The 20748-nt window shown below is 35.1% G+C and overlaps 1 protein-coding gene across 1 annotated transcript in view; it reads left to right on the top strand.

Annotated features, from left to right (window-relative positions):
* Positions 1-20748, top strand: part of Dcc (DCC netrin 1 receptor) — a 1083530-nt gene that overhangs the window by 953629 nt on the left and 109153 nt on the right. The window contains exons 16-19 of the mRNA XM_021150630.3: positions 6038-6133; positions 11481-11713; positions 15778-15916; positions 19600-19707. Of these exons, the coding sequence (XP_021006289.1) occupies positions 6038-6133; positions 11481-11713; positions 15778-15916; positions 19600-19707 (576 nt within the window). The remainder of the gene's footprint in view (positions 1-6037; positions 6134-11480; positions 11714-15777; positions 15917-19599; positions 19708-20748) is intronic.

The following is a 20748-nucleotide window of genomic DNA, read 5'->3' as shown; positions in this document are numbered from 1 at the left end:
CCAAGACCCAGTGCTATCTTTCCGTTTCCTTCTTGCACAATCACATTTCTGTCTTCTGCATTCATTGTTAAATTATAACGGAGCATCCAAAGCCTCATCAGAGTAAAAGACACATTTACAACTTTTCTAGGTCTCACATTTATTGACCTAACAAATGTTTATGTGCAATTTACTGAATACTAAACAATTCTTTTTACTTCTTTTCACCAGATATTCTTACTGACAATAGACCTTAAACAACTAGAAAAAGTATATACCATTATGTTGCGTCTTATTCTCAAATAAATCCCCATAAGTAATTAGATGAGTGGTTAGGATCTAACCATGTCATAGTCTGACCTTTAATTGGAAACTGTTCCTGGAGAAGAAAAAAAATAAGTCTTTATTAGAGACTGATTTAAATTAGGTTTTAATTAAATTTACAAAGGAGTGTATGTAATGAAGTAGAATTGAGTGTATTATATAAATTGCATCTTCTTCAAGTATGAATTACTTATCCTTTTTAGAGATCAATGCTTGTCAGTCGTATTTACTCTTCACCCATTACACTTAATTAAAGAAGTTCATGTCTGATGGAATCAAAGGTATTCAGGAAGACTTAGATTCACAGTGATCCAGTGGCCTCCTTGCTGCAGTGGTGGTAGCTCTGGTCCTTTGTGAGGAGCAGGTGTTTGCATTAGGAAACAGCTACCATTCTAATTTTCTCTAATCGACTTGTTGGCAAGGTTGACCAAGATTGGAGAAGATGGAAGTCCATGGATCCTGGGCACTTGGCACAGAGAGGGCCACAGAGTAAAGTACCTAATCTCTAATGAATAAAAGTCTCTGGGATGTCAATCTGGCCCAGGCCACTGACATTTAGTTTCCACGAAGTATTAATTAACAATGATGAAGTTCTCCACAGTGGCATTTGCTACCAAGCACGGCTTCTTGCTCTATCCCTGAAGGTTTTTTTGATTCATTCTGAGTCCCAGAAAGCAACATTCATCTCTAACCTTCAGAGAAGATTAAGCACAGGCTCTTAGAGTAATGAGTCTCCCGTGTCTCTTGGGAAGAACACCAACACTTCCGATAACCAATTCCTTGTCTTTACAACCCTATAATCAATAAATGTGCATTTAACACTCCCTTTTCATGATACTCAAGCGATAATAGGAAGAGTCATCTATTTCTGCATGCTGAGAGTCATTAAGTATTTCTTCAGCTTCCTGAATTCAAAATTGAATGTTTGTAAAAGAAAGGGTGACCAATCAAATATTAAAAAAAAAAATCTGTTCGATACTGTGAAATATGTGGACTCCCACATAATATCCATAACCAAAAATAATTCCCAGGGAAGTCTACCATGATCCAAATCCCTCTTGCATGATTAAATCGCATTAAATTCAAATGAGAAAACTGCCACACTTTATTTGCAGAGACAATTGATACATTTGTCAGGCCTATGTATCTGCAACATTTCTTCAAATACCAAAAAAATAAATAAATAAATTTATTGTCGTAATTGTCATTAAGCATATTCCTGAACAATGGGGTCTGACCATAATTAATGATTAATTCATTTGGAATTCATTATGATAATAGTAAATGTGTTTAACTCATTTGATGCTTCCATAGTGGTAGCGATTCTTAGCAATTCTTTTGTATTTTACTGATTTTAAACATTAAAGGCTCTGAGCATGTGCAGGAAAATAGTTCCACATTGCCCTCTAGTGGTGCACCGATAAAAAACAATTTCTTGCAAATTGTAGGGGAGAACATTCTTGGGTCTTAGCACAGTCTAAAAATATCTTGATCTCAAGACACATTCAAAACCATATATATATATATATATATATATATATATATATAAACATACCTTGCTTCCCATAATTTTGCCAGTAAATAATTAACAAGTTTATCTTCCTTGTGCGGGCACATTCAATACTGGATATGGACAGAATATGGACAAAAACATAACGTGTAGGCTAGAGAGCCCGAAAGCTGGATCTCAGAGGGCAGATTGTAATACTGGTGATGTTTATAGGAGCAAGTGATCATACTGACAGCCAGAACCAAAAAAAAAAAAAAAAAAAAAACCCGCGAGGCTCCTTTATACTGGCATGCTCCGAGTGACCCCATGCCCTCTAGTAGACTTATTTTTTTAAGGATTCACAGTCCCTTCCAGTACTTGACATGGCAATACTTGTGGATAGAACCTTCATATAAAGGACTTAAAGTTACATTCAATCTCCTGAGCATAGTAGGTCTAGATTTGTGGGAATCTATTTTGCCAGTAAGAATTTACTTAAATACCCTACAAATATTGAAAGGGTTGATGTTTTCACACAAAGGTCTAGGTTTCCCAAAAGTTCCACAAAGCTGACTGCCTTCTTTGGACTAATGGCATCCTCAAACTGAAGAACTATTTAATTCTCAGCTCCTAGGAATCTTTCTACTCTATGATCTTACTTGCAGTAACAGAGTTTGGCTTACTCTCTCTTGCTCACCCTAATTAGACAAAAGGAAACAAACCCAAAAGCAATTTCAGGCAAACAAATATCTCCAGATCCTGTACCTGTGAATATAAAAACCCCGCTCCCATTTTTATACCAAGATAAATGCAAATGGAGAGGTATATGAGGTGGAGCTGAATTAAATTTTAGCAAAAAAAAAAAAGCCATTTCATATTGCGTTAGGTAACTACCAAATATAAATATCTATGTTTCAATGTATAGATGAATTTGTCAGTCTGAAATAAGGAATTAGATCTAGTATCCCCTCCCATACCTGGTATCCTCTGGGATAGGAGAGAAGTGGTTTGGTTTTCTACCATCTTTTCAGCATTCTCCATGTGTTTCCTTAAAGTATTTTTACTTTCTGGGATCTGTCTAATCCTATAGACCATCTTCTTTCACAAGCCCCACCTCTGAGTAAATGTCTACCAAAAACTCTCCTCATGTGACCTGATCCTTCATGAATATTGCTGAACTCTAGTTGCAGATGACATTCATAAAGCACATCGCATATTTTCTTGCTTAAATGTAGTATGTCTTTTTTCCCCTGATCAGAATTAACTTACTACAGTAATATGAGAGGTTATTGTTTTATAACCAGTCCTGAATCTCAAAGAACACTTGACATTTGATGATCCATTCATTCCTTAAAAGTAAAATACTTTGACAACACACGGACGGACGGACACATGCACACACACACACACACACACACACACACACACACACACACACACTTTTCAGGTAGAAGCAATTCATTTCATGGAGGTCAAAGTGCTGCATAAGATATGGTCCTCTTTCACTCTTCGTGCTATATTGTACCTCTGTGGACATTATTATATTGAATGTCACCATTTTTAACATATGCATTTAAATTATATTCAAACTTTATGAAGATCTAATACATTTTCAAAAATCATCATTAAATACGGACTCACTCAATACTTTGGCACAGAAATACAAACCTGACATGTGTAGTTACATGTATGTTTCTAAATGGCTTCAGCATGTTTCTCTGCTCTATTTGCTGTGCTCTGACAGCTAGAGGCTAGTCCCCTGTGGCAAGACTTTCTAGATCAATAATAACTTCTGTAAGAGACACTTAGTGCATAGGGTTTCTCTTAGTTTTATCTGGGAAATGATGAACATCCAATGCCGAGATTAATTTGTTGAGACTGTGGAATGGGAATATTCCATTTTGCTCATTCAGTTTTTCTTCCAGGAAAAGTTTAAAGGGATCATCATGCTTTTGGTCAACGAAAAATGTTTATTTATGAAACAACATGATTAAAGCTAATTTCCTTATCAGTTTTCAAGATAGTAATATGATTATCTGTCAATTTCAGAACAGAACAACTTTTATTCTTTAAAAAATATCTATAAATTAGTACATTCATATATATTTCTGGGTATTGATGTACTGGAGCTCATTAGGTTATAACTGTCTTTGTGATCATTGGAATGTTCCTAAATCTGTTGACAGAAGATCTTCTTTGAAATTATCTGGCTTCTTCCTTTCTAGTTTTTCAGGATAATTAAAACTCAGTTGTGATGTTTCCATCTTAAATCTTGGGATCACAAGTTCTATAAAAGCCTTTACCAGTTACAGTAGGCAACATTGCTTTATATAACTGCAGCCTACACACTAGGGTTGCTTCATATTATCAATCAATGCTTCTCGACTTCTTAAGTGGATGATCTTGATCCCAGATGAAAACACATTTTTTTTAATTTGAACTTTTCTTTGTAATTCAAGTTTAAGAACAGGAGATTTTAATAATTCTGTTTTAAATCTATGTGACTCTCCATCTCTACCAAGACTTTTGCCTTCAAGGACACAGTGGATGTCAAATTACAACCCTCATATTTGCTCATTGTTTTGTTTATATCTTACTTGCCTTAGACAGACAACAACAAAAGGTTCTACATCATAAAAATCACTTGGTTGTTTCTTGCATATAGACCACTATAGTGATCCAATGATTCTTGTATCATTATAGTGTCAGAGCATGAAGCCATTACAAAATAAAATCTCTTAGCTTTAGTTCATTGACTTTATTACTCAAAGGTTAGCTTTCTGTTCACAGTTGGCTCTGGTCATTTTGGATGTCTAAACCTCATTTTCTATTAGTTCCAATGGTTAACAAAATGATATGCAATGGTTAGAAATTAATAACATTTTGACTATTCTCACCCACTGTATTTATAACTAACTTTAACTAGACAATCTTTTAGTTATATTTTCTTGTGTAGAATAAAAAGTAAGTTACTATAATTTTGTTACACAAGCTCTTTTTATAATAATAATTGATAATGATCTAATTTTGCTCCAATGAATCACATATCACTTTTATCTGTGTTCTTCAATTAAATAAACAAAATGCCATGTATCTCTTTATATTTATTCTGTTCATGTGTGATTTTCTTCTTTATGGAATCCACTTGAGTTCTGCACTCACAAACTTTAGTACTGAATTCCTTCTTCCACGTAAAGTTTGTTCATTCATATTTTCTTCTCTTGATTTTGTATTCTACTTTTCCCGTTGATTTTGCTCATGGAATTGCCCTTCATTTCTAACATGTTTGCTCCTTTCTGCATCTGCGAACTAGGGACTTTGGTTTCTACTCAAGTCCAGTTATACTTTTATTATGTTGATATGATGGATACGATTAACAAATACATTTAGACGGAAGGTTTATTTCAATATATACTTCCTGGTGACAGTCGGTCATTGAGGAAAGTCAGGGTTTAAACTGAAGTAGTTATCTAAAGCATAAACCATGAATGAATGCTGTTTGCTAGCTGGTTCTCAGGTTCCTGCTCAGCTATCTTTCTCCTTCAACCTAGTTCCCCTTGCCTGGGTTTTATTGCCTTCCAGCAATATAGCCTGGTTACTCCCGAGTGTGGATACTCCCATAACAATCATCAGTAAAGGTAGTCTCACACACATAATCACAGGACAATGTGACATGACCAATGCTTCAGTTGAAATTCCCTCTGCTCAGGTGCCTTAAGGTTGTCTCAAGTTGGCATAATTTGACTATAATTGGTCCTGTCTTGGAGTGGATCTCTCACCTCGTCAGCTCCAAGTGTCTGTATTTGTTCTTTAATCTAATATGCTCTTCCTCCTTCACTACCTGACAGTTCCTTAGGATCTTCCTTATTTCCAGTCTGATGCCCAGTTTTGATTTAACTGATACAGACATGGCCAACACTTGGAGCCTTGGACAATCTGCTGGAAACTTAAAAAAAAAAAGTTGTATTTTAGGGTTTGCTGACAAACATCAATCATCACACACCCTGTACAGAGTGGCTAATACTCTTAGTTATCCACCCTCTTGTGCATTTAAGGCTCAAATGAAGATTCAGGAAGATCGAAAGCCTGTCTCCATTAGAGCTGGTGGTTCCCAGAATCCAACACAATCATTTTCAAACATCAATTTATTTAAAAGATTATATTCAATTTGTTTTCAGGAAATGTTCACCGTGAGCATTTCAATTCAATAATTCACATGTCCAACTTGTTTCTGCTTTCCTCTAGAGTCGAGTTCTCATTATGTAATCTCCTTAAAAGCTTTCAACAATGCCGGAGAAGGTGTCCCTCTCTACGAAAGTGCCACCACTCGTTCCATAACAGGTATGTACCTGGCATCAATCCTCTTGTGACAAGGTAGTCAGTACTTTGATTATGGGGAGAAGGATCAAATTTTTAAAAATAAAACAAAAGACAAAATATTAAAAATGAATACATAAGGTTATCACAAATATATGCATACATATGTATACAATATATTTTAATCATTTGGCTCCCAGATGAATTAGGAGGGTTTTTTCCTATATGTTAGTATGTGGACTTATAGAATTCAGCAGATCTTGCCTTTCCAATTATCTTTGATGCTTGGTGCTCTGATGTGATTCTTCATTCTGCTAACCAGTTTGTCATTTGACACTGTCATTTGAGCGAAAGATATTTGAACTAAGACTCTAAATGTCCAATGGGCCTTTGTTTCTCTCAGTGCAATCCTTCAGATAGGGGACAAGGATAAGCTGGTATCTTAGAGTTGCTTAGATTAGGCTAGTAACAAAGAAGAATTGTGAATTGGGCTATAGGTAACCTGACAAATGGATACAAAGAAACCGGCTGAATTAAAGACCATTTGCCTCAAGAATGGCTACTGCAGTTTAACTTGTTCGGCAGCAAACAAGAACAAAATGGTGGAACACCAGGAGACATTGTAAGATGGCAAGACTTAAGCAGGGCGTGGTGGTGCACTCCTTTAATCCCAGTACTCGGGAGGCAGAGGCAGGTGGATTTCTGAGTTCCAGGCCAGCCTGGTCTACAGAGTTAGTTCCAGGACAGCCAGGGCTATAAAGAGAAACCCTGTTTCGAAAAAACAAAAAACAAAATAATACAAAACAAACAAGCAAAATAAAACAAAACAAAAAAACAAAAAACAAAAACAAAAGATGGCAAGACCTAAGTGATGGACAATGGCCAGTTGTCAATAATACTGGGTTTACTCAGAAAATGCAATATATGTCACGTTGATGGACACTCAGAAAAATCACATCACCATTTTGCTCCTAATAAGATTGTTCTCAAACACTTATCTAAAACCTGGATTTAGAAAAAATAAAGGTTATGTCTTCAATTAATATTTTATGCCTACCCCATCTACAAACCCACATCCTTCATACTTCATTTGATTAGCCATAAATTTTCACTTTAATTAGAAAGAAGTGTTTAAGAGGTCAAGTTTCAAATTTGATATCAAACATCAAAAAGCAAATGATTACTGGAGTATGAATTGCAGATGAGAATGTATAAATGGCTACTGTCTACTGCCTAGATTTATGTAAATTTATATACTTGCTTTGCAATCTCACAGTGCCATGCACAGAGTACCCTGAGAATTTTTTTTCATTACCCCTTTCTTACAGACTATCCAAAAAGTAAGGCTGTCTAGAAAATAGCAGGGTTCTCTGGCCACACCTGGGATTTCCCTGGTTGGCCTTATGCATGTCCTCTCCTTCCTGGTCCTGATAAGGAGACTAAGCAGTTTCTTATTGTCGAGGTGACATCAATCACGTAGCTATAATCAGCTGATATAAAGTTCCACCAAAGACAGTCTTTGAAAGATTTTCCATTATTAATAAAAACTTAAGTCCCCTACATAGGGACTGCTGGGTATAGGGAGGAAAGTCGGTTTTTCAATAGGACATAACTGTAGTGAAGAGGACAGAGTTCAGATCAACGGAAGGTAAGCTGTGCAGAAGGAAGCGTCTGTGGTATTAACATCTTTCCCCGTGGCATTTGCTGTCAGTTTTTAATTCTTAGCATATGGCATGCCACAGTGTTTTCTCAAACACCAGTGATCCATGACACAGGTTTTATTTTCATGTTACAATTCAGATTCTAATGGAGCTGAGAAATGAAGTGATACCAAAGTTGGAAATTGTGTCAGGATATTTCTTTTTGAAGAAAAGACAGTAATGGGCTGTAAAGGAATGTTTGAAGCAGCCATCTCACAATAAAGAATACACCTTCACCTGGAAATAGAATTATTTTTATGCTTTCATGCTGCATGGAGAACAAAGAGCAAACCAAAGGAATCAAAGGCCAAGGCTCTGAGAGAATCTCAAATTTATAAATGTGTCATATTGTCATGTAAAAACCATTCTTTAGCTTTGAGTTGTTGCAAAGTATTCCCATAAGAGGTCTTGGAAAAATCTAGCAAAAAGTATACACGAAATATATCAAAGACAATGAAAGCATTAGGCGAACGTGAGCAACAGGCCCTGGAGCATTCTAAATGCTGTGCCAGTAGCCTTTGGTGACCTCTGTAGCTTTTTCTCAGACTGGGAATATCAGTTCAAGCTCCTGAAACTTTCACCTTGGCCCCAAACAGGAAAACTCCCTCTTCTGCCATCAAGCTCTTTTATCTATTGCTGTTGTAAGAACAAATTGTTTTCCACCTGGAGAAGGGAAAGGTGCAGAGAATAATTAGAGGTTAATGAAGTACATTCTTTGAATTAATGTATTCTTAACCATTTTAGCAAGGTTTGAACAAAGTATAATCCAGTCAAAAACTATTATTGATTTTAAAGACAATTTCAAACAAATATAATGACTAAAATTTCAGGCGGCTACCAAAATACGTTAGGAACTGACTTTTCATGTATATATATATATATATGTGTGTGTGTGTGTGTGTGTGTGTGTATACACATGTGTATATATATATACATAAATATATAACATGTATATATATATATATATATATACATGTGATATATATATATATAAAACAAAGAGAGGCTATTGGTTATAGGAATGAAAGTCAGTTCTTCAATAGAACATGATAGTAGTGAAGGGAGCAGAGTTCAGATAAATGGAAGGTAAGATGTGTAGAAAGAAGCTTACCTTTATACATATAATATAATATATTATATATATAATTTTTATATAATACACATATATGCTCACATACATATGTACTTCTTCACATACCTCTGAAATTTAGCAGCATCTAAGGTATTCTAAAAAAGGGAGAGACATTAAAGAACAGTTTAGTAGCAAAAGGAAGCTTACATCCAATTATTCAAAATCTTTTTGACCAGAATAGAAAAGAACTCTTACAGTATATGTAGCATATATTCACAATGTTGCTTGCTGTCTCCCAGAATGCTCTGTTCTGCCATAGACGCAGTCTATCTGGTCTTTCCCTTAGAGTGGGAACTAAGCTCTTAGGGCCATGGGAAGGTTTGACATTGTCTATCACAGCAAATAAATAAATGCTTAAATAATTATTTATTTAATTTAAGTTGGTATCATCCATAGGACATATGGCTATTATATTATGCAGCACAGTTATAGAGGGACTGGCAGGGGAAGTAATAAAATGAGTTGTATTCCCTAAGAAAGGAAATAAAACTTAGCCATTGGCAATGTTTTTCTTTGTTTTGTTTTGTTTTTCAGTCTTTATGGGTCACCTTCGATCCACAGATAATTCACAGTAGACAATATTGCTTTGAATACAATAGACTCATTTTGTAATTTATTCTAAAATACTCAATAAATAATAGCCATGAATAGTTGTGTTTTCTAAAACCATAAGTAGATAAATGGGCTATTATATGGAGAAACCATGGTTGCACACACTTAGTGCAGCGAAGTCATAACATAGGTGGTACCTGTGATGGAGATAAGTCAAAAATAAGTCAGGCATTGAATTACTCTTCCTCTATTCATAAAATTCCTCTTAAATAGTCAGGCAGGAGTAGAACATGTAAGCCTGTACTTACTTCAGTTTGGCAAACATCTTTTCCAGCTTCACAAAACAGATGGATGATTCAAATCCTTGTAGAGGCTGCAGTGTTTCCTATTCTCTTTTTATCATTTCATAAATTCATTTGACTTGAAAGGGGCTCTTAATGAAAAGAGACATCACAAGGAAAACAAAATCCTGGGCTCTGTCATTAAATTTTAATCCTGCACCTCACTCCCTCCCTCCCTCTTCTCCTCCCCCTCTTCTATCCTTCCCCCTTCCCTTCCCTTCCCCCATCTCCTTCTCCCTTCCCCCCTTACCCTTCTCTCCCTTTTCCTTCCTTTTTGTTCTGTTTTTGTTTTTTTTTGTGTGTGTGTGTGTTTTTCAGTTTTTAAAATATTTTCTCCAAACCACAGGCCAGTAAAATGCTTAATAATTTATGGGAAATATATGGGGCATGGGAATTTGAAATTCAAGGGACAGAGGAAATAATCAACAGAGTAGCCAACAACCACCCATCTTTGAACTTTGCTATTTAAAAATAAATAAATGAATAAATAAAATCGTGTAAGCTGCTGTAGAGATTCATCTACACTTTATCTGATCTCATTGTTTAAATGGCATCAAATGTCCAGGCTTAGCTTGGCGTTGTCAGTCTTAAATTTTTGTTAGTATGATTCCTTACTGTGTTATATAAAGGTCAGTTTTTAAATTTGCTATCTATGAATTTGAACATCTCAAAATGGAATGATTGCCATTTCTACAAAGTATGTTTCTGATTTTGCTTCTTGTAGCATAGCAGAAGTGTAAGGGGTTTTGGAGAATTTTGTAAGATCACACCACATGCGTCAGAGTCCAATCGTGTTATTGATCAGAGTATGTGCGTCCTTCAATGGAAATCTAATCATTCTGAAGAGAGTTAATTTGTCTTCCCAACCAGTGGTGTGCATTTTTTTCCCACTGAACTTGCAGTTTTAGAATCAGGAATGTAATATAGGCGTGCCTGGCAGGACTAAAGATGGCATTAACCCATGTGTGGGAATACAGGAGAATGAACACTTCCATGATTTAAAATTACAATCTAAGAAAACCTACTTGCCAATTGCCATCTCTCACCAGATTATAGTACATCAGATATAAAATGATCCACATGACCGTGTGAATTTGTTCACATTGGATATGTGCATTGATAGAAAGACTGATATTGTTCAAGCACCTTTCATTATAGTTTGTATGTTGCCTGAACAAAATCTATACAGATATAATATAGAAAAGAGTAAAAGCAATACAAAAAAAATACAGTAAAGTTGGGGATAAAGAAGAAAATTAATGTATCCAATAGTATTTATTTCCATTTCAGGAAAAAAATAACCAGAAATATCATTTTTTGCTGTTATTTTAAAAAATCATTGATAAATCATGAACATGATAAATTCATGTAAACATAATACCTTGAAAAAATCAATGTATAATATTCCAACAAGTTGGAGTCTTAAGGTATAAAAAAGAAGAAATACTATTATTTTATGACATAGCGATGCTGCTCTTATTATATTTTATGATTTAATTAATTGCATTTTTTCTGTTCTTCTCATGTTCCCTTCCATCGTTATTGCCATGCCTTTCACTCATTGTGATGTGTTGCCACTGATATTTACTTTGACTCTTCGTTTACACATTTATTTGTTTGTTTCATTTGGTGGGTTTTGAACCCAGATCCCACTGACCCCGTTGATTATTATCCTTTGTTTGATGATTTCCCCACCTCGGGCCCAGATGTCTCCACCCCCATGCTCCCACCAGTAGGTGTACAGGCTGTGGCTCTTACCCATGAGGCTGTGAGGGTCAGCTGGGCAGACAACTCTGTCCCGAAGAACCAGAAAACATCCGATGTGCGACTGTACACCGTTCGCTGGAGGACCAGCTTTTCTGCCAGTGCCAAGTACAAGGTGAAGGTCTAATAGAGGGCAAGAAATTTAAAATTAACTTGTATGTGTTTGATGGGTTGTGTTCAATGTTTCCTTGTCTGTTGTAAGTCATTTTCCTACAGTGACTTTCACATACAAGACGTGTTAATAACTCAAAGTCTGCAATTCATTAGAATAATTGTGCCTTTGGAAATCAATAAGAGGCAAGGTAGAAAAATATCATGAGCTGAAAAGCTGATCTTTGAATTCCACCATAGGCTGATTACACCCGACATTTCTTTCTGTGTAAAAGAATACCACTTTCCTTTGGAAATAGCAAGGCTCCAAACACATCTTCTGAATAAATTCTGATATGATTCTTCTAATTTAGAATCTAAATTGCTGTCCATTAATATCACAGACACCTACTCACAGAGAGTTTAGCAGACAATAAGTGATGTGAAAATATTTTATAACACCCTAGAAATGTATTGTATGCCATTAACATTGATTTCTGTATTTAACTCAAAACCACCCTCATGCTGTAAAGAAAATCCCTTAAATGAACCAGAGTTATACCAGCTTCCTCCTCATGTACTCATTTTCAAATCATTTCACACTCCTCCCAGAGATCCTTGGTGGTATAAAAGACACTGTCATTTCACCTCTCCATATCTCCTCTCTGAGCTCAGTGATTCCAACAAAGCATTACTCACAAAGGCAGCTGTGTAGCCTTCTAAAACTGAGGCCAGGCTAAAATGTCTAAGTAGTAGACAGTATAAAAAAAAAAAAAAAAAAAACTAAGAAAGATCAGCCAGCACGTATTTTTATCTATAACAGTTCTAGATCATTTATTTTGAAATAAAGCTTTAATTCTCCTTACTGAACATGTATAACTTAGAATGCTTCATGAACACATCTCAATAGATGCATGCTTGAAAGAATCCCTAAAGGAGTCAGATCAAATGACACAGCTGAACATTAATAGTTTACAAGATAACAGGGGAGGAAAAAGAAAGTTGAATGCAGTAATTTTAAGACTTTGGATTGGCAAGAATTTGATGCCATCCTACAATAGAGTATAAGAATTTCTCTAAAGCTAGGAAAAAGATGGATACCATAAAACTAAGGAATCTGGTAGCATAACCTGTCTCTTCCAGTTTTCTCATACTTGTATCTCTGTACTTGCCAATCTCAGGAATGGCTGTTAAGGGGAATCTTGCCTCAAGACAGTGGAGACTTGGTTGATACCTCTGTCTTTAGAGATTCTTCTGCCCCCAAAACTGGAGATAGAACAAAAGCACACTGGTTTTACAAGTATTCCTCTCTCTAAGCAGTCATGCTGGATCTGATTTAGTGTCTTTCATCTTTTAAGTGGTCAAAACATTGTGGTTTATGATGAGTCATTCTACAGTTGAAACAAAATCAATGACAACAAAATACGGTTTCATTTGATATTGCTGCCCTGTTAGAGCAGGTATTGGGAAAAACTCCCCAGGCAAGTCCATACAGTATCACTGATAAGAGATCCATTGTATGTAATCCATCTCCTCATATTATTAGATGTTAGACTGAGCAGAAGCAGAAAGAAAGAAAACATTGTCAGGAAAGCAAAAGAAGACAACATATGAGAGTATTCAAAAGTATCTCTACCTATAGATGGTTCAGGTTTAAGTTTATTTTAATAAAAGACTATTTTCCCTCTTTAAGATGCTTATGTTCATAATTACACTAATTTGGAGACATAGTTATTGTACTGAATGGCCATAGGGACTTTGCCAGAATGTGAAATGACATTTGTTTTTTTAAAAAAATGACTTATTTCAGCATAATTTGAATGCCAAGATTTCTTGAGGCAAATCATTTGAGTTAAATGGTTAGTAGAGCAGACATAGAGCTACAAAGAATTTGAAAACCAAGCAAAATATTTTAAATAGATCTTCTCCCATCAACTTAAATGACTAAGGACATTATTTAATTTAATATTAATCTTCACATATAGAAGGGCACATATACACACATATGCATGCACACAAACACACACACATACACACTTCTACTTCTACACACTGAGATGAAGAAGGCTCTAGAAAACAGTTGGGTAGTGGAGTAGCAAGGAGAAGGGAAAGAATAATTGGTCTACGAGAAAGATGTATAATAAATTTTACAGTTATTTATAGTAGATGACTTGGTTTGTACTTTATGCTTTTTAAACCATGTTCATGACTAAATGTCATCTTTCATTGCATAATAACTTTATAAGATAAGCAAGACATATTCATTATAGAACAAAGGGCACATCTGCAGTCAAATAATATGGATTCAAGAGGAGCTTTTGCTATATTTTGTCATATCACTGAGTCTCATTTTTCTCAAATTAGACAGTAATTCTGACACTAATATTCTGATTGCTCAAATCACTCTATTGATTTTTCTACAAAAATATGAACTTCTTTTCATTTTCTACAACGGTTTAATCACATTCTGTTTTACGTGAAATCCACTCAAAATATAATTATTGACAGTAACCCAGTGCTTATCAGATGCATTGTGGATATAATAGGATGCAGGCAGTTGTGTAAGACTTGGTCTTTTCCCCAAGACATGTCTCATGCTGGAATTTAGGATAACTAATGAAATGAAAGTCGACATGAAACAAGGTACAATGTATTGTAGGTAACATTTATTAATGCATGCTCTGAGGCAGGCACTGTTTCACTTCATTTATTTCACACAGTAAATGATAAAATAATGTCTGTCATGTTAGCATCAACTTAGAATGAGCAAATGGAAGTTCAGAGAGGATTTCCCAGGTACTCTCTATTCACAAATGCAACCAGATATGATTTTGCAATATATGTTTAGGTTGCAAAAATTCATTATAGCAAAAAGCTTTCTACTAATATACAGAGAAAGCATTCTGATAAATGTTCCTGAGATCTTCAATTTAATATAATCAATGGGTACATTGTCATATATTAATAGTTTCTTTTAATTTTTATTTGATGTAATATATATATGTGTATATATATATATATATATATATATATATATATATGATTTTCAGAACTATGGTCTAACCATTAATATATATACAAATTAATATTCTGCCATATTACTGTAAAAGAAGTGAATACATATATTATTACCCGATGGAGTAAATACCCAACACATTTTTAAATATACAAGTCCTAGAAAGTAGTTACCTTGGGAAAAGACAAAGATATAACTACCACCCAGCACAAGTAGATGTTTCCAAAAGACTCACATCGTTTAAAATGTGTCAAGTCATGTAGAAAATAAGCTTTTACCTGTGAGACTAGCATGCTTTTATCCCCTTTATTATTATTTTGCAAGAAAGACACAATTTACTTATTTTGTACTATTATAAATAAGCTTATTTATAATGAAAAGAATATATTCAAAAGTCAAATACAACATTCTGCAATACAGTTATGTCCTTTAATATTCATCCAATATGCCTTCCTTTTCTCATCAATGGCTCCCTTTTCCGTGCATCTTCTCTTATGCATGAAGGAGGAGCATCATGTAACACAGAAACATGCCTACTCTGCCTTCATTTAAGAGATCGACATATGTTTGGAAGCATTAAACCTGGAAAATACATCTCTTAAAAACATCATCATCACTAGAAATGCATTAGAAAATGAAATAATTGTTTGTAGTGAGAAATGATGGTGACCAATAGAATAGAGAATATGAAACACTATCTTAAAAAACAAAAGAAAAAAAACTGGAAAGATTTCAGTGACAAAGACATGAATTTACCTCAGGTTCCACTAGAAAAGTGTTAAATGAAGTTGAGAGCAATTTTTGTCCTCTGTCTCAGGTATACACAGGCTCGGGAGATTACCTAACTTCCTTCCCATTGGAACACTACACAGCTTGATTTAATTAGTAAAGTCTCAGAAGCACAGCCCACCAGTATATATTGGCTGACAGAGAAGTGGGCCCAGCACCTCTGCTATTTTGCAATGGATCCACTTTTGTCTGATTTGTTGGCCAGTTGTTTTATATGTCTTGATTCGCTGAGTTCACAGATTTCATATTGTTTCTCTTCCTTTGCTTGTTTCCGGTATGTATAGTCAGAAGACACAACATCTCTCAGTTACACAGCAACTGGCCTCAAGCCCAATACCATGTACGAGTTCTCCGTCATGGTGACCAAGAACAGAAGGTCAAGCACGTGGAGCATGACTGCACACGCCACCACCTACGAAGCTGGTATGTGAAGGGACACTGTCCCCCAAGGGCCAAGCTCGGCCCAGGTGTCAGTGTTCACTAACTCTGTGGAAGTCGAGGCATAGAGGTAGTATGGTTTCAGAAGTGTGCCTTGTCCTTTGTGAAATAATGTCATGTGCAATTCACAGCCCTTCTGCATCTCATGGTATTCTTCTACTCCTGTAGCAGAGAGAAGTTTTCAATAGATTAAACAGTCTGCTTGCGTGATTGATCGGTGGTTTTTCAGAACGAGTTCTTTAGAACATTAACTTGTGGTACCTGAACATCAATTCTCTTCAATGGGTTTAAATAATGGGCAAGAATCTAGCTAGTTAGTGAATGCTATCAGAAACAAGGGTGGCTTTGAACAACAGTCCTGACAGGTATTGGGTAACTTGAGACAATGTAAAACATCACAATTTTTGACTCCTGGATATTTATTCTAACTACAACAGCTGGAATAGAGAGTACTTTTCACTTGACCTCGGACATACTTTGGAAAGAGAATAAAACAATGGGAAAACTTCATGCACTTAGAGAGAGCTCAAAAGTATGCATTCCTAGCCACTTAGTCACCTCTCCAACCGTAATAGTAACTATTTTAATTGATTTAATATTCATATTATGTTTGTGTGTGACATACACTAAACATATTCAAATTTTAAGATGGAAGTAATGTTGACAACTGAACAAAATTACTGTTTTTCCACTAGAGTTTGTCCCTTGGTGTTGCAACCTTAATATTATTACAATTATTACTTTAATTTTTAGAGTTCTATAATTGGTAGGTACTTCTGTCTATAAAAATCTCTCTAAATAGTCTCATTTTAACATCTTCTCTTTTAGTTTACTTACTATATATACATCATTAAGCTCTTCTCTATTAATTCTGCCATTGATGCCAATGTTTGTGGTTTCTAAGAAAAGTTAGGACCAGACAAGTATGTTACATACTACCAAGACCACAAAACATCACCTCACCCTTCCTTTCACTCCAAAAGATATGTGTGGAATAAAATATAAACTAGCAAAATTCCTAAATAAATAAATAAATAAATAAATAGAAAAAGCAATACCTGATATGACTTGACTGAAAGAATAGTCATTTCACCTGAAAGGAAACAAATTCATCTATTTTACCATTCATAAACACAAGATGCACACCAGCAGCTTGCTTGCAAACGCATCCTGAATATTTCTAGTCAACTAACTAACTCAATAGCACCACCAATGGTGAGTCCCAATGCAGACAAAAAAGATATTAAGTTTGAAACCTGTGGTTTGTAGAGATAGTGATTGTCAACTCAGATAATGATCTGAACAAAGGTGTAAATAGCATGTGGAGGAGATCCCTGGGTGATGATGAGAAGAAAGATGTAATTCACAAGTGTCTGTAGATTCTGTAACTGTGAGGACGAAATGAGGTGGATAGAATAACTCGAGAATTTGCTTTAATTCTGAAATCAGATATAGACTCTGTGACTTCATTGCTCCAAGCTGAAATGGCTCATAGGAAACATAAAGGTGACTGGGAAATTTTTCAATTAAAAATTTTCATTCTGTCCAAATGGACAATCTTTTATTCTGATTTGCTTAATTAAAATAAAAATATTAGCAATATTTTCTTCTTGTAGGACAAAGTATAAATAACAATTTCATTGGTATCTTCCAGGCCCTACCTTAGGTATGAGATATAAAAGATAGAGATTACAGCCTCTATATTAGGGATAATTAAAATCATTTTAAAAAGAGAAATATATACAGGAATAATGGAATAACATAAGAAATGCAATCACCAGTTTGGGGATGTATTGAAATTATAGCAGGCAGCACAAAGTACAAATTTACTCTGGAAAAATAAGGGGAAGTTTGACAAATAAAGAAATGCTGAATCATAGCCTGAGGGAACTATTAGGTACTAGTGTGGACCTTAGGAACTATTAAGCCCATTTCCCCACATATTTGGGGAAAATGTGAAGCCCATAGAGAAAGTGCAATTACTTGAGCCACTAACTCTATTACCAAAATTTCTATTTATCATACACACAGCTAAGATAAAGACATGCACACACCCAGAAGAGGTGACTTAGAAGGTTGGTATTTTGAGTAACACCTTCTCAGTACATTACTGTGCATTACAGAACAAATTGAAGAATTGTGTTGTTGCTGTTGGTGGTGGTGTTTCTGCCTGTTTTAAATACCACAGCTGGCTGGTGAAATAACTTCCTCAACACCCCTTGTCTATTTCCTAAATAAATGTTAATTTGAATTTTAGGTCAGGAAAGAGTATTCTGATCAGTTAATATCTCTTAATTTCCTTTATAATTTACAATTTCTCTTATATGCTCTGTAGAATATCTAAATCAACTTCTGACGATACCTAATCTTTCTCTTCATGGGATATAAAATGTCATGAATGAAATGCTTAAGAAAGTAATCCTTTTGTAAGATACCTCTGATATAAATCTATGCTGTTCTTCCAATCCTGTCTCTTGACATATGTTTTATCTCCTCCATTTCATCCCTTGCCTTTTCTTTCTTTTTATTCTCCTTCTCTTCTTATTTTGGTTCACTCTCTTCAGCATGTTTCTTTGAAAATTTAAATATGTTAAGGGCATTGTCAGCATGTCGAAATTAGCTTAACGTTGGATTAATTGGAGTCCCAGTGACGTTTGAGGAAAGGATGTGGCAGATAGAAATGATTTGTATCTTTCCTATTGGCTTCATATGTATAAATAGATAGGAAGATATTCTGTATATAGGGTTGTATAGCTAATATACTGACTTACCCTACATTACATTTAGGAAAACCAAGAAGAGTAGAATGAAAATGACTTCAAGGATCAAATTCTAACTCTCTTGTTCACCAGAATCCTATTTGGAAACCAGAAAACTCTTGCAGAAAACATAGAGACCAGAAACCTCCAAATCTGCCTGTGACAAACTAATGATAAAAAAAAAAGATTTAGAGCATTGCTTGCTACTTAGAAGAAAGGCTGTCTTCAAAGGGGTTATAAGCAGAGCAGCAGAAATCTAGCACATTTGGCCCAACTTTAAAATATATTTACATTTTATTTTGCACAGTGTTTAAAAGAAATAGATCTGGGGTAGGCAGGGTTTCTTTGCTATCTTATTTTATGCTACATTGAAGCAAAGGCGCTCTTATAGTGCATGCCTTTTCTATTTTTGTTTTTCAATTGCTGTTCTCACTTAGAAAATATTTACCATATCATTTAAGCTACAAGAAGGTCTGACCTGTTTTATTTTTGTCTGTTTGTTTTTCTTTCTCTCTCTTATATTTTTCTTCATGGAATTTGGTAGGTTTTTTTTTTTTCTTTTCTTCAATTATAAACTACAATTGCAATAGTGTCCTTAATGGAAGGCATGCATTTTTTTAGTTTACTAAGCATACATTTTTCTACATACATACATGAATGTGAGCTCACTTAAAATCCCATGTTGCATTCTTCAGCTCAATGTTTCCTCTCTATACTCACACCTTAGGAAGACATCTGACTTCATGGTAAACCATCAATTCTACACCCTGACTTGTATCATTCCAATAGTTGTGACTAATTGTAAAAGGCAGAATAAACATGATATTCTTAGTGATAGATCCTGATTGTGAGCACCAAGACAAAGTGTCACGACCAATGACAAGACCCTGTCTCTGTCTCATCTCACAGCCCCAACTTCTGCTCCCAAGGATCTGACAGTCATTACTCGAGAGGGGAAGCCTCGTGCTGTCATTGTGAGTTGGCAGCCTCCCTTGGAAGCCAATGGGAAAATCACTGGTAAGCATCCATCTTTCTCTCCCAACCTTGCCCCATCTTGACCATCATTGCTTACAGTTGCTTACTTCACAGCTGTCCTTGCCTCTATGTGGAGGGTCTATCTCAGCATCTTGCTTCATATACTCATCTCCTCTGACTGGCTCTTCTTGTTCTACAATGAGGGAGTAGTTTTCTAAAGGGTTCATACAGGTACATGCATACGCATATTCACATTCAGTTGCTGTGTGAAAGATGTACATTTCAATCAGGATTGGCATTTTGTGTTTCATCATATGGACCATTAAGACAACCAGCTATGGAGTGTCTGTGTATGTACAAATGGGGAAAAAGAATCTGGTTGGTTGACATTTACAGAATATAAATGATTTCTAATGGCCTTATATTTTTTGTGTGTGCAGCACATGAAGGAAATTTGTCTTGGGATTTTTAACTTCTCGTTTAGCTTTTAGCTTCATTCTTTAATAATAAGGTTCAGGAAAATGATTAATATTGACTGACAGAAATTGAACATAATGAATATTTCACAGTGACAGATTTTATATTATCAAATATTGCTGATAACAAAAATGCCTAATTAAAGCATCCATTAGAAGCCTATGATGTAATTTAGTATTTTAAAAAAAAAACATAATGGAGTTCTATTAGAGTTTGCCTTCCCTATTCAACTTAGATTAATTTAAGTTTTTAGTAGCTATCTCCATAGAATTAACTTATCACAAAAAATAATATACAACTCAAAATGTGCACATTGCAGCCCCATGAAGTAGAACCATTGGGTTAGCAATTTAAAAGACTCTCTCCAGTTGTCTATATGTACATACAAGAGATACATGGCAGTACTACACAAAACAGTGACTGTGTCCTCCCATGATGCAGATAAACCAGGAACACACAGTTTTAGTTGGCAAACTCAGTTCATATGCTATGCTGTGATTTTTTTTTCAAAATGAAAAGATAATGTGATGCTTACAAATGTGATTAAAATTTAAGTTGAAGTTTTTAGGAAATTGCTCTCAGTGTAGTAGCAAACAGAATTTTCAT

Source organism: Mus caroli, unplaced genomic scaffold (assembly GCF_978045245.1).
Source record: "Mus caroli unplaced genomic scaffold, Mus_caroli_1 scaffold_19, whole genome shotgun sequence".
Lineage (NCBI taxonomy): Eukaryota > Metazoa > Chordata > Mammalia > Rodentia > Muridae > Mus > Mus caroli.
This window is presented reverse-complemented; position numbering and strand designations above follow the sequence as displayed.